This window comes from Alexandromys fortis, unplaced genomic scaffold (assembly GCF_014885135.2).
Source record: "Alexandromys fortis isolate MF-2015 unplaced genomic scaffold, M_Fortis_MF-2015_v1.1 scaffold_41, whole genome shotgun sequence".
Lineage (NCBI taxonomy): Eukaryota > Metazoa > Chordata > Mammalia > Rodentia > Cricetidae > Alexandromys > Alexandromys fortis.
In genome coordinates this window covers 11,063,855-11,079,094 of record NW_026067923.1, presented here as the reverse complement: position 1 = coordinate 11,079,094, position 15,240 = coordinate 11,063,855, and the positions used below count along the sequence as shown (strand labels likewise).

Here is a 15,240-nt window from a genome sequence, read left to right as displayed (position 1 = left end):
ATGTTCAACATCCTTAGTCATCAGAGAAATGCAAATCAAAACAACTTTGAGATTCCATCTTACACCTGTAAGAATGGCCAAGATCAAAAACACTGATGACAACTTATGCTGGAGAGGTTGTGGGGTAAAGAGAATACTTCTGCATTGCTGGTGGGAATGCAAGCTGTATAGCCCCTTTGGATGTCAGTGTGGCGATTTCTCAGAAAATTAGGAAACAACCTTCCTCAAGACCCAGTAATACCACTTTTGGGTATATATCCAAAGGATGCTCAATCATGCCACAAGGACATGTGCTCAACTATGTTCATAGCAGCTTTGTTTGTCATAGCCAGAACCTGGAAACAACCTAAATGCCCCTCGACCAAAGAATGGATAAGAAAAATGTGGTGCATTTACACAATGGAGTACTACTCAGCGGTAAAAAAAAAAAAAAAATAACGACATCTTGAATTTTGCAGGAAATTGGATGGAGCTAAAAAACATTATTTTGAATGAGGTAACCCAGACACATAAAGACAATTATCACATGTACTCACTCATAGGTGGTTTTTAAACATAAAGCAAAAAAAAAAACAGCCTACAAACCACAATCCCAGAGAACTTAGACAACAATGAGGACACAAGAGAGACTCACATAGATCTAATCTACATGGGAAGTAGAAAGCAGAAAAAGACAAGATCTCCTGAGTAAATTGGGAGCATGGGGACCTTGGGGGAGGGCTAAAGGGGGAGGGGAGAGGCAGGGAGGGGAGCAGAGAAAAACGTAGAGCTCAAAATATAAAAAAGCCTGTCTTTATAATAAAAGCTAAAAAGCAAATATCACATAGTAGAGAATAAAATGTTTAAACATTTTATACTTCACATGTATTTTGTATCTATTAAATAAGTTAGTTCCAACTATTTCCCTCATTGTTTAAGGAATAACTTTTAGCTTGTCTTGTGGTTTAATCCCAGCACCCAGGAGGCAGACAGGCAGGCAGGCAGATCTGTGAGTTTGAGACCAGCCTGATCTACATTTCAAGTCCCAGGACAGACAGAGCTTTACAGAGGGATCTTTATCCTCTGGGTGTATAGTTCAGCAAGCCCGGGGAGATGTATACAGTACTATAACTGCCATCAGAATAAGGACACAGGACACCCCAATATCTGCAGCAATTCCCTCTTCTTGGTCGACACTCTCTCCCGTTAGTTCCTGGCAAGCCCTATTCCATTTTCTGTCATCATGGATCCCCTTCTGCCAGACTATCACACAAATAGAAGCACATAGTAGGTCTCTTCTAAAGTCTAGCTACTCTCACCAATATATTTGAAACCCATTCATGTTGGGTGGTTCACTCTCTCTCATTGCTGAGTAGAATTCTTAGTAGGTATTTTGTGTGTGTGTACATACATAGATACATTTGTCTTAAATATTTAATGATTACAAATAGACCATTCTAAACACCCAGGTAGAGTTTCTCTTGAGTATAGATTTTCATTTCACTAGGAAAATCTCTTGGACTGTATATTTAACTTTACAGTGCAGCAAATGATTGTGCTAAGGGTCTCCTGATTTTGCATTCCAATTTTTAATGTATGAGTTCTAGCAGTTCCATTTCTAATCAGTATTTAGAGACTATTTTTATTTCTTTTTATTTATTTGTTCATTTTTCGAGACTGTTTCTTTATAATAGTCTCAGGTGTTCTGGAACTCACTTTGTAGTCCAGGCAGGCCTCAAACTCACAGACATCCACCTGCCTCTGCCTCCCAAATGCTGGGATTAAAGGCGTGCGCCACCACCTGGCTTGTTTTAATTTCTTATCCATTCTGGTATGTTATTTTTCTTTGTGTGTGTGTGTGGCAGGGTGTGTGTTGATGTTTGGTGTCTCAGATAAGATTTCTCACTGAACCTTGGCCTCATCGATTGGGCTAGGTTGGCAGGCTCCACCCCTCGCGCCCCTTAGCGGTGTAGTGCTGGGGAGCAGGCCTGTGCTGCTGTATCTGGACTCCCGTGGGTGCTGGAGATCTGCATTCGGGCCCTGCTGGTATGGTATGCACTTTGCTGACTGAGCCGTCCCGTCTCTCCACTCGCTCTAATGTGTTATTGCAAATACAAAGACTGAGCCAAATATTTACTTAAATCAAATGATTTTACAACCTAGAGCTCTTGCTTGCCAGACATTCTCATTTCACAAGTCCATGCATCCCTGCCCCAATTGCTAGCACTTGCCCTGAGTGACTGCAGGAGGCGCTTGTCCATTCATCTGAGTCACCGCCTCACCTGTCTGCCTTCCTGTTCCTTCCTAGTCCCGGGATTATCAACAGAGTCCTTGAGCGCTTGGCTATTTGAGTCAGAGTATTCTTTTATCAAGAGTTCTAGTATTTAAAAATTGTTTGAGCAATGAAGATTTAGATTTCAAAATAGAAGCCTTTTAAAATGGTAAGGAAGAGTTATGTTAAATTAGGCTTCTTTCTTTATTTCTTCCTTTTTCTCTGTAGCTTTTGGAGCCTATCCTGGAACTAGCTCTTGTAGACCAGGCTGGCCTCAAACCCACAGAGATCCACCTGCCTCTGCTTTCTGAGTGCTGGGATTAAAGGCATGCACCACCACCACCCGGCTTAAATTAGGTTTCTATAACTTGTTTATAGAGTAAGCTATCGGCAGTACTGAAACCAGAATTTCCGAACGCTAGCTTTGTCTGTTAGAATGGAAAATCTTTAGTTGCTTCCTCCCCAGTGCTCCTGGGGGTGCGTCCTGCTCTCGAGAGAATTCTTTGAGAACTGCAAATCAAATGTTACAACTCTATCTCCACTACTGGACACACAATGTTTGTTTGCACATAAAATTAAATACACTGAAGGAAAGATGAACAAAACTAAGGGCATTTGGACTTTGTGAACGTGTTTAGGAGAACGCATCCTAGAGTTTTAGGACTAAAACTATTCCTGCAGTTCTGAAAACTCTTTCTGAAGTACATAGATCTGTTATTACAACTGCTCAAAAATACCCTTCCCAGCCGTGAAAGCCAGATAGTTAAACTATTAGAATCCACTTTTAATTCAAAGACTCTTAAATACCTTAAGCAGGTATTTCATAAATAGTTAGCCAAAACAGAGGGGACATATTCCTGTGAATTACAAGTCCCTGGAATTTGTGTCCTTAAAGATGTCTGAAACCTAGCATAGCCTAACCCACCTGAAAAGGTATTTTTACATTAGTAAAATGCATGGGTCTACGGTTATCGGCATGTACCCGTTCGCCTTCTTTATGGTACAGTGGTGCACAGAGTTCTCGGCGGAGCTTAGGAGCAGCATACATGGATTTAATGTCTATTTTTAAATCACCAGGGTTCAAGCTCCCCCTCGCGTGTTTGAAACGGGAGGAAACATCTGTCAGAAGCGCTTACCGTGACAAATATGGAGGAAAGCAATAATGTGTACCGCTCCCGTTTATTTAATACCATACGTTATTTTTAATTGAACAGTAAAGGCATTTGTTCGGAATCGGCCTTTAAATAAAGAATAGTTTAGACCTAATCTTTAATTAAAGTGTACTTTGATAGCATCGAGTTCAGTTTGAGGGTCACAAACAACGTCCATACGTCTGCCTTCTCTCTCCCTGCAGGGAAAGCAGGCTTGTGTAAATATACACACGTAGACGGCATGCATTTATAAGAGACAGGGAAAACATTCCCGTCTTTGGACACATGTTGCTTCGCTGTGCTCCGCTTTGCATACAGGAACAACTCCCAGGGTGCAAAGCCCTCGAGGAGTGGGCACAGATTGTTGCTTTTGGAACCTGTACTGTTCCCTACCTCTCTGCAGGCGCCTTACCTTGAATGTTAAACAGAGCTTGTAAAAATATGTGAGGGGCTCCGGCTCATTCTCACCTTTAAAATAGTTAAAGGAAAGGGTTGCTTGGATAGATTTTCTTAGAAACTGAAATTCTGATCTTTGTGTTTGTGTTCAGATGGATTTGTTTGCGCTCTGTGTGTGTGTGTGTGTGTGTGTGTGTGTGTGTGTGTGTGTGTGCTTGTGCTAGGTAAACACATCATGCTGGGTAAACATGCTCTACCATTGAGCCCACACTCCTGGCCAAATTATTATTTTCCAGGGAAGATGTTTTTAGAATTTTTTTGCATTCTTTCTTTTCTTTTTAATGATTTATTTTTATTTTATGTGCATTAATGTTTTGCCTACACATATGTCTTGCAAGGGTGTCAGATCCCCTGGAACTGGAGTCACAGACAGTTGTGAGCTGCCACGTGGATGCTGGGAATTGAACCTGGGTCCTTTGGAAGGAGACAATGCTCTTAGCCGTTGAGCCATCTCTCCAGCCCCCAGGCCAAATGATTAACACTTTGTTTTTAGTACTTTACCAGTCTTCCAACTTTAACCTCACTGTCCTTTAGGGTATTTGTTTTTCCGTGTGTGTGTGTGTGTGTGTGTGTGTGTGTGTGTGTGTGTGTTTGACACTAACTTACTAAAGGTTGCATGGCTGCACTCATAGATGAACGTGCTGGGCCACGCGCTCACCTTCTGCCTTGTGTGTGTGTGGTATAGCTCAATGAAAATTAAAACTACATATATCAATCATGATACGGAAATGAAAATGGAAACTAGGTCATGGAGCAAATGAAAAGGCTCCCTCCCCAAATTACTAAAATTAGGCAACAGGCATACCTAAAAAAAACCAAAAACTTTTATAAAGCACTTTGCGGAAGTTTCATGAAACAGTTGATCACCTTTTAGTAGAGAGAGACGTAACTAATATTACCATCCAATCAGATTTAAATCTTTGGAGCCACTGAGAGCAACACGTGGCATGTTTTCAGAGAAAGTGCTACCTGAGGAAATAAGAAGCGTCTAAAACGGAACACTTGCATTACATTTTCCCCCACCGGATAAAACTGAAAATTCAACTGGACATGATCAGTTTCACAAGGTAGCTGGAGCTCCCACAGGGCCCTTGTTCTGGGTTTAGGACAATTTATCTTCACAGCAGAGAGGGAGCTGTCAGATGAAAGCAAGCCTTTAGCTCTGAGGTCTTGGTTAGGAGAGTGAGAGGAGGCCGTCACTCCTAATGACGTGGACTTTGCACATGGTAAAGAACGTGTGTTGTGTGCCGCGGCTCACTACAGATCCAGTTACTCCATGGTAATGCACCAACATTGTTTCTTGAGGCTGTGTACATTATCACTGTTGTTTTATCCATCTTGTGGCATAGCGCCTGTCATGGTTGTTTGTACACTATGTGAAGATATATTGCTGTGATTGGTTAATAAAGAGCTGAATGGCCAATGGCTAGGTAGCAGGTATAGGTGGGACTTCCGGGCAGAGACACAGGAAGAGGAGATGAATCTAGGCGCATAGGAATCACCAGTCAGGGCAGAGAAGGCAGGATGGTCAGTATGGAGGTACAGAGAGATGAGGTATTGAGCCCCCAAACTGATCACAGGTTAAAAATGAGTTAACTTGAGTTATAAGAACTAGTTAGGAACAAACCTAAGCTAAGTCCTAGCTTTCATAATTATTAACAAGTCTCCATGTCATTATTTGGGAGCTGGTAGGCGGGACAGAAAAAGATACATTACAACCAGCAGTACTTATGGAGGCCCTGCACCTAAGTCTGCACTGCAGGAGTCCTGAGCTGCTCTGTCGGGGGAGGCTGGGAGGCATAGGCCAGGGAGGGCCCCAGTACTGCTCACAGGGCTTTGTCGGTGAGCTTGGCTAGAGATTGTCAAGTCTAGAAGGGACTCCCGTATGATTGGGGGAGCAGCAAAACAAACACGGGGTTGGCTATAGAGCAAAGGAGGGGCTGTGCTGTGGCCCAATGGTAGACGCTTGTCTTCTGTGACTGAGGCCCTCGGTTCATCCCAGGAGGGGAGGGAGACTGAACCCATAAACGGAAAACTGAAAATAAATGGGAAAAAAAGTTGAAATAGAATGTATAGACCGGGAGTTTGGGATTTAGCTCAGTGGTAAAGCGTTTGCCTAGCAAGCACAAGGCCCTGGGTTTGGTCCTCAGCTCTGGGGGGAGGGGGAATTAAAAAAAGACAAAATAACAACAACCAAAAAAATCAAAATATAGACTGTGTTAGTATCTCTCTGGCTAACGATGCCCATAACACTGCCAACATATACAACAATTGTGGCAGACCTGGCTTCCCACCTGGCTGCAAAATACGTGAGATTCAGATTGTCTAATTTGATTTTATTTTCTAAAGACAGGATCTTTTTTTTAGCTCAGGCTGGTCTTGAACTTGTTGTGTAGCTGATGACAACCTGGAACACCTGATCATCCTGTTTCAACCTCTGGTGTTCTGGGACTGTAGTCCTGCCTTATCATAGCCTGCTTCTTGTTTGAACTGTTCATGTTGTTTTGTTTGATGTATGGGAAGTATATATTTTAGAATAAATGAAGTTATTTCCCAGAATGGGGTAACTTTGTATAAAAACAATGCCATCTTTTTTTTTTAAACCCAAACAGCTGTTTTCTCACTAGGAGGTTCATAACAGACTTATTCAGAACTGAATTGAGTATAGAATCAAAACTTGGAGTTCAGACTCAAACTTTTTCTCATGAACCCCTTGGGGATGAATGAAACTTCTAGAGTCTTCAGAGAAAGCAGGTTCAGAACATGTGGCGTGGAGCAGAGGAGAGCATTCTATGGACTCCTTTGGGCTCCTCTCTCTACCCCATCTCCCGCACCCTCCTCCTTCCATACCCCAACCACTGGAGCCGTCATCACCTGGGCCTCCCCTTCTCTGAGAAGAGCCTTTCCCCTGCCTTTACCTCGCTGCTGGCATCAAGTCAACTCCCAGCCTTTCCAGAACCATCCCCCACCAGCAGTCGGATGACGACCAACACTGAAGTTGTGCCTGAGAACAGGTGGCTGGGAGGACCCCTCTACATGGCTACCCCGTTCCCCTGAAAAGAGAAAGACCAAACATTTGAAAGAACCTACCCCATGTCTTCAGTAACTTTAGTTTTATCTTCTTGGGAACATTCTGAAGATGGATTTGCACTTGCTAAGTATCTCTGTGCGTCAGAGAAAAAGACTACCTTTGGCTTACCCACCTGCGGGTAATAAACAGGAACTATGTGATGTATTGTTTCAAAGTTACCTGTAGCATACAAAGAATTAAAAGCATCCCGCTTTGAAACTAATTACTAGATCATCAAATGACATATATTAGTATCTTAAATTATATGTTATGGAATGAAATTAAACAAAAACAAGTAAAACCACATTAAATCATTAACAAATTCATAATCAAAATAAAATACAGACTTTTATATAGAAAAATCATACAGGAAAGTACAAAGTTCTTATAAAGAAAATGGACATTCTAGCATTAATATAAACATCCACTGACTTAAATTTATTCTCAAAGTAACCTCTAGGGCATGGATCGGTCATGTTGTTGGGACATGTTTATACCTTTACTTGAGCAATTATCATTTCATATTACATACGGTTGGTTTCCAGCGTGATGTCCCTTCTAGTGGGACTGCCTTGTTCACCTCTAATTCCGACTGCCAGGGTCTACACTGGGCAGATCACAAATGCCTCTAACTCCCGCTCCCAGGAACCCACACTCTTGTGGCCTCCATGGGCACCTGCACACACAAACATTAGAAAAAGAAATGGCTATAGGACTCGAGAAGCACACATCTGTGACGGTGCTTACAGGCACAATTAGACGCCCAGGCCTCCTAATGCGGGGTGGATCTGTGATCTGATAGCATTGGGGGGAGATCGTTAAAAAGTAGGAAGCAAGGCTTGACAGGAGGAAGTAGGTCACTGGGGGTGTGTCCTTAGTGACTCTAACTTGCCCTGACTTCTTTCTTTGTTTCCTTTTCTCTGTTCCTGTCTAGAAGTGAAGAACCACGTCCAAAGACCACTCTACTGCCACAATGCTTTGCCTGCGCACACGGCTGAGGCAGCCATGGGCGCAAATAGCCCACTGAAATTATGGGCTAAAATAAATCCTTCCCCTTTATGCTTAAACACACAATGAAGGAAGTAACTCATATGGTTCTTCATCATGGCTAACACCTGCTGCTTTTGTTTTGTTTGAGACTAGGTTTCGTGTACCTGAGGCTGGTCCTGAACTCCTGATACTCTTATCTTCTCTCCTAAGTGCTGTGATTACCATGCTGGATGTGTGTGTGTGTGTGTGTGTGTGTGTGTGTGCGCGTGTGTTTTACCTGCCCCCCTCCCACTCACACATACATATATTTCTCTAAATAACAACCGTTCTGGCTGATGTGAAGACTCGTCGTCATGACTACTGAGTCAGTAGCTTCATGGACTACTAACTTTATTATGCTGGCCATTTTTAATTTCTTCAGAAATGTCCACTCAGGTCCTTAGTTTATTACTATTTCTTTGCTATTGAGTTGTAGGAGTGTCTTTGTCAAATGTCTCACGTGTATTTGTGGCTTCGTTTGTGCGACTTGTGTTGCCTGTTGTTCTAGGTTTGTCTTTTCTTGGTTTCATCCTGTTTTGACTACTAAATTTTGTAGTATATTTGAAGTCAGAAGCTATGGTGTCTCTAGCTTTCTTCTTCCTCAAGATTGATTTGGTTATCTGTGATCTTTGTGGCTTTATATAAATTTAGAATGTTTTTCTTATTTTGTAAAAGCTGCCATTGTGATCTTGACAGGGATTGCATTAAATCTGTAGATCACATTGGGTCGGACAGATATTATAACTTTTAAGTCTTTTGTTTCACAAACATGGAATGACTTTTCATTTGCATCCTGTTTAGTTTCTTTTATCACTGTTTTCCAGTGTTCAGAATACAGGTATTTTACCTTCCCAGGTGGGTTTATCTCTGAGTACCTGACTCTTTGGGTACTTTGGTGAATGGTGCGGTTTTCTAACCTCCGCTTTAGATACTTTATTGTGGTGTTTTCATACAACTTTAAAGGTGCATTGTTAGTTTTAGACACACTGATTATAAAGAGATTAATTAGGGTTCCTTTGAGAAAATTAAATGATAAATTTCAAAGGTTGCAGGCCTTAAGGCGCATTATAATTTCTATTATTTCACCAAATTTCATTGAAGAAGTTAAAATTCACTTAGTTGTCTGTGTATTACAAAAATATTTGAAATCTATGAAGACAAAATGAGTATTATTTTTTAGTATAGGCCTAGTTTTGGGATAAAGGCTGCTGTTTAATCCTGTGTGTACTTCAATCTTAATAAGGTGCTTTGACGTAATACTGAAAGCCATAAAATGCTGAAGTGTGTGTGTGTGTGCGTGCATGTGCATGTTTGTGTGTGTGACAAGAAACTGAAGCCAGAGCTCCACACACGGTGTCTACCACTGAGCTAGCATGCCCAGCCCTTCCTTATTTTGAGACAGGATAATTTGCCCAGGTCGGTCTCCAACTTGAAACCTTCCTGCCCTAGCTGTCTAGATATCTAGGAGTACGAGTGTGCACCAGTGCTATGCAGGGCTACAAGGTTACAATACAGCCAGGAGGAAGACCAGCAGAAGCGTCTCCTGTGTGTCGCACAAGTCTGGGACCCTGAAAAGTGCGCATGGCCAGCACAGTGTCCATCACTGACATACTGTCACCCAGCCAAGTCCCAGTTCTCCTGCGTGGTTTTCCATAGCCCGTATTCAGGGGTGTGATACAGCAAGATCACCTCAGCCTGTGCTAGAGTGGCAGACGCCATGCTCTGGTGTCCCCTCCCCGGGCCTAACAACCCTCCGGGATGCTTCTGTTCTTTTCATCCAAGCTGCCAAGAAGAGTGAGTTGTGGGCAAATGCTGAGATTCAGGCTGTTGTGTGCAGAAGAGGCTTGATCCACTGCAGACTCTGTGGGGTCAAGTCTAGTGGACGTCCTAATCCGGCAAGGCAACTGTTCCATTACTCTATATCTAGTTGTACAAGTTAGGCAAAGGCTGGTGTGTCCTTGCTAACACAGCCATAGCATATTATAATCCGAACATTTAGGCTTTAGCGTGTGTGCATAAGAGGACCAGCCACAGCTGGACGGTGTGGCACACGCCTTTAATCCCAGCACTCTGGAGGCAGAGGCAGGCGGATCTCTGTGAGTTCGAGACCAGCCTGGTCTACAGAGCTAGTTCCAGGACAGGCTCCAAAGCCACAGAGAAACCCTGTCTCAAAAAACCAAAAAAAAAGAAAAAAAAAAAAAAAAGAGGACCAGCCACAGAGTGTAGGTCAAATACAGTTAACATATTTAATTTTAATATTTATGTGTTTATCATTTTGATTTTTTTTGAGAGGGTCTCACTCTATTGCCTAGACTGTTTTGGAATTCACTGTGTAACTCAGGCTGATCTTAAACTTACTGTGATCCTCTTGTCTCAGCTTCCTGAATGCTGGGATTATGGGTGTGAGCAACTATGTGTGATGCATTTTAATTTTTTTATCCTAGTGACGAAACTTGATTATTTGCACTAATGTTAACTATATAGTGACATGGGTTTCACAATTTATACCTCTACTGTTTTCTCACTCATGCACACTTTGCTGGACCAGAAGGTCGGTCTCCCGGAACTCATGATATGACCATGTGGCTGACACAGGCATAGCCAACGTGAACCTAGTGCAGGGCTTGTCCCTACTGGTTACCATCTTCATTGCTGGCAAAAGTTCCTAGTAACTCTATGTACCTCTGTTGACAACTAGCTAGCTGAATACACTTCCAATGTCTAAAAGCACCACCGTAAAACCCTGAGCTCCACGTCCCTCCTGTTTCCTGTATTTTTAGCCGCTCCCTCAGCGGGAGGTGGTGGGCTAGCGATGGGCACTTACTTAAGTAAGAGTCGCTCCGATCCTCATTCTTACTGCTCCTTTTCTTGCTGACTTTCTTGGCATCTTTGGATGCTTTCCAATTCATTAGGAATTGTCTTTCCAGATTTTTTATTTCTTTTCCATCAAGAAATTCTGGAGAAGATATGAATGTTAAAAATACAGTACAGTCAGACGGTAGCGGTGCACACCTTTAGTTCCAGCACCGAGGAGGCAGAGACAGGCAGATCTCTGTGAGTTCAAGGTCAGCCTGGTCTACGGGAGCTAGTTCTGAGATATCCTGGGCTACATAGAGAAGCCCTGTCTTGAAAAACAAAAAAATAAATGATATACAGTATGTATGTATGTATAAGTATTAAAATAAAAGTATATACTTCTGGCTTATAGTATATGTTACATTATAAGCTAAAATAAAGTCCTTCTTAAAAATACCTTAGACATTCTAGCTAGCTAGCTAATCTTATCATTCCAAAAGTTGAGGCAGGAAGATTACCATGGGTTTGAGGACAGCCTGGCTACTATAATGAATTCTAGGCTAACCTGGGCTACAGAGGGAGAGCTTGTCTCAAACAACAAAAATAGCAGTGCCAGGAATTGGGTTACATCTTGGTTTGTTGCCAGAGAGGCACCATGGGAGCTCCCAAATGTCACAGGCTGCTGGTTGCTCTCCGTGAACTGACGGTGGGCTCTGCAGCCGAAGATGCTTGCAACCTACATGTACGTACATCACCAAACATGGAGCAGGTGAGCTGGGGTCTGCCTAGAGGAGGAATATAATCCTATCCCAGCTACAAACCCTCCAATGGTGACCTGCCCTCAAGGTGCGCTGTTGCAATAGTGGCACAAGTGTTGTGGAAATGACCAACCACTCTCTGATGGCCAAGGACCTGCAAACGGACAGGCAATGGGCCGGGGAAAACTAAATTCTATTGCTCTGCTAAAGGACACAGCCATAAGATGACTCCTAATGGCATTCTGCTACTCAGTGCCTTGCTCAACCACCATCAGGAAGCTTCTTGCAGTATATGGAACTAACAGAAAGACACACAGCTGGACCATGCACCAGGTAAAGTCTCCCCACGAGGGCTCAGAGGTAAATGCTGAGGAGGAGGCAGAGGTGCTGGGAGGCTCCAAACAAACAGAGGCTCCAGACACAAGAACAGTGCACATGTGAATGCACAGAAACCTTGGTAACATGCACAGGGCCGGCACAGATCCAAGGCCAACGGGTCCTATCACTGAATTGCGGAAGTGGACATGGGCTTGCCCCACTACCGAGAAGCTATCTGCAACTAATACCTGCTGGGAAATGAAAACTCAGTTTTCCTCTCAATGAACCTCTCTGGGTATATTAACTGCCCTCCAGGATAGGCCCCATGCCCAGGGCTACAAACACAAAACAAACTTAGTGGTACTTTGAATCATTTTTGCTTTTAGAAATCAATAGACTTATCCCCATGCCTTTTACAACCTTGTGTATGGAGAAACGTTTTTGTTTTTGTTTTCCTTTTTGATTTTTCAAGACACAGAGTTTCTCTGTGTAGTCCTGGCTGTCCTGGAACTCTCTCTGTAGATCAGGCTAGCCTTGAACTCAGAGATCCACCCCCCTCTGCCTCAGGAGTGCTGGGATTAAAGGTGTGCACCACCGTCGCTGGCAAGAAATGGTTTTAAAATGGGGGATTTTGTTTTTTTATTTTTCTTCTCTCCCTCCTTTTATCTCTCCTCCCTCCTTTCTTCCTGTCTGTCTGTCTGTCTGTCTGTTGTCTTACAGAGTTGAAATCTAAACCCAGGGCCTGGTGAGTCCTAGGTATGTAACTCTATCACTGAATCACATTGCAGCCCATATTGGAATTTTTATTTTTTGAGTTGGGGGTCTCACGATATAACTCGTGCTGTCCTGAAATTGGTATGTAGATTAAGCTGTCTTTGAACTCACAATTCTCTAGCCTCTGCCTCCCAAGTGTGAGGATTAAAGGCGTGCGCCAACGCACCAGCTTTATATTGGAATATTCTTACTCATTAAACATTAATTGTATTCACTTTTTCCCCTGAGTAAAGCAGACCGGTGCAGCTATGTGTGGTATCTGCAGATCAGAGTCATCTGTGGAACTTTTAAGACATAACACCATTCACCTCTGTGTATTATTTGTTCCCTGTCTTTGTGGGCTGTGTATAGCCCCTGCATACATATTTTGAAAAAAATGTTTTTCATTATTTGACCTGCCTTTCCCCACACTAGAGAACCACTGAACTAGCATTATGATTAACTAGCTATGAGTTCTGAAGTCATTTTGTCATATTTTAGTTTTTCATTAATTCTTATCCCAGGGTTCTGCTCCAGGAAACTCTCACAAGGCTCTCCGTTACATGGCACTGCCGGTCGCTTTGATGTTATGTAACTTTGGCTCCACCAAACAAGTGTTCTGGCCCATTTTCCCCAATCGAGGGTCAACTTAGGAATGTTATTATTTGTAAGGATTTTTTTAAAGCAACTCCCTAGCCCCCTTTCCAATGAAAGGGACACCCGTGTAAGGGACAAGTAATCAATCTGATCAGTTAGTTTATCTGCAGAGCCAAGAGCTAAGGAGCCAAAGGGCCTGCCAAAGATTTGTTCCAAGTAAAGTTTAGCTCATTTGTGGCCAACAAGTTATGTAGGTAGTGGCCACATTTTCTCCTAAAAGTGTGCCTGGTGTTTACCTATGAATAGAAAAAAAAGTTTTCTTGAAGCCTTACTTCCTATTTTTACCTTTGCTATTATTCAAACATATACATTTAAGTTGACCAATTCCTAGAGCCAGATGTTATATTTATATCTCTGAAGGCTTGATGATAAGTTAACTTAAAAGTAAAACAAGTGCTTTCTCTAAGAAAGTCGAATCAATGTAAAACACCACTCACCCAGGGACTTGGACATCAGTATCAGTTTGTCCCTGTATTTTGGTTTAAGACAAACAGGATTTCCATTTAGATCCATTTTCCACAGCTTCATCAGTTTTTTCAGTAAAAGCTCCAAATCCTGTTACCAGGGAAGAAAAAAGAAAGGCATGTGGTCTCCTGGTTACCAGCTCTTCTCAGGCCAGCTGCTTTCTGAAGGTGGGAACTGGATTTTCTGGAGTTCTAGCTCCTCCGGTAAGCTGTGTGCGGTTGTGCGGTAGTCTGGGTGTGGTAGGGTGTATGCGGTAGGCTGGGTGCGGTAGGGTGTGTGCGGTAGGCTGGGTGCGGTAGGGTGTGTGCGGTAGGCTGGGTGCGGTAGGATATGTGCAGCCACCAGCTTTGTCTCTACCAGCGGTGGGGTGGCTAAAGGGGAGGCCAAATATGAGGTGCTAAGTTGGGGACCACAGCACTGCTCTAGATCATGGTGCCCTTAAATCGACCCAGCCTGTAGCTAAGGAAACAAGTTTCCCCGGCAGCTACCCTGCTCTCAGTGGAATGCAGTTCACACAGGGAGCCAAGGGAAGAGCAGTGAGCAAACGCCCCCGCCGCCCGCCCCGCCGCCGTACAGGCAGCCAGGGACACTCAAAAGGGAGAACTGTCCGGAAGTAGCAGGGACGAGCTGAGTTGCTTAGAAGAGGCTCAGACCAACTGGGCCACCGCAAAGGACACTCTCCAGCCTGTTCTTCTGCCTGTAGGCTGTGCAGTGGTTCAGGCTTCCAGGCTTCAGGAACGTCACCCACGGGAGAGGGCTTTTGATGATGCGGCCTCCTCTGAGTCATTTCTGCTATTGTAAAAACCCCTTACCCAGCTTCCTGTAAGTCACCCCAATAAAACTCATTGGTTCATCAAATTAAACAACAGCATTGTAAGCAATATACATTGATGCCTTTTTTTTTAAATGAAGAATGTGGGAAAATCCTGTCAAAATGTAAAACAGAAAAAAATGACTTGCCTGTTTATCACCCAAAGATCACATTGAACTCAGATGTCCTTCTAATCATTTGGGGGCACAGGGACTTCTTTTGAAATTATGCTCTTACTGTGGTTACATTTTTCTTTTACTTTTTTGTTGTTGCTGCTGCTTTTTTGACAGGGTCTCATTATTTAGCTCTGACTAGCCTGGCACTTACTCTGTAGACCAGGCTGGCCTCGAACTCACAGAGATCAAACTGCCTCTGCCTCCGAGTGCTGGGATTAAAAGCGTGCACCACCACATCCAATTTTGTTCTACCTTTTGTGGTATAACCATCTGCATGCTTTTATACCTTACCAGAAAAGGACTTGTTGACATTCAAGAAAAACTAAGTTAATCCACTGTGTACAAGTCACATGAAGGTGAAGGAGACAGAGGAGCGGCACCTCAGAAGTCTGGAGGCTCCCCCTTCCCCCCTTTCTCTCTATTGCACTGCTTTTCACAGTGAGCGTCAAACCCTGCACCAAACCTCCATCTTCCTGCCATTTGTTCCCTTGCTTTCTCCCCTTCCTCTTTAAAAATAAATGTATTTTAACTACCATTTAATGAGAAGAA

At 43.2% G+C, this 15,240-nt stretch overlaps 1 protein-coding gene and 1 long non-coding RNA gene across 5 annotated transcripts in view; one reads left to right on the top strand and one right to left on the bottom strand.

Moving 5' to 3' along the window:
• Ppp1r42 (protein phosphatase 1 regulatory subunit 42) overlaps positions 1 to 15,240 on the bottom strand; it is a 35,687-nt gene that overhangs the window by 1,737 nt on the left and 18,710 nt on the right. The window contains exons 6-8 of one of the 4 annotated variants that reach the window (XM_050142037.1): positions 13,677 to 13,794; positions 10,782 to 10,913; positions 6,949 to 7,108 (exon numbers count right to left, since the gene is read on the bottom strand). In XM_050142037.1, coding sequence (XP_049997994.1) covers positions 6,949 to 7,108; positions 10,782 to 10,913; positions 13,677 to 13,794 — 410 coding nt within the window. Of the gene's footprint in view, positions 1 to 6,776; positions 6,912 to 6,947; positions 7,109 to 10,781; positions 10,914 to 13,676; positions 13,795 to 15,240 lie in introns of those variants that run through there. The other 3 variants (XM_050142038.1, XM_050142040.1, XM_050142039.1) reach the window with 3 other exon arrangements.
• On the top strand, positions 453 to 15,136 carry LOC126501396 (uncharacterized). The gene is made up of 4 exons (XR_007591669.1): positions 453 to 2,025; positions 13,805 to 13,907; positions 14,408 to 14,526; positions 14,986 to 15,136. It is a non-coding gene; the product is annotated as an uncharacterized lncRNA (long non-coding RNA).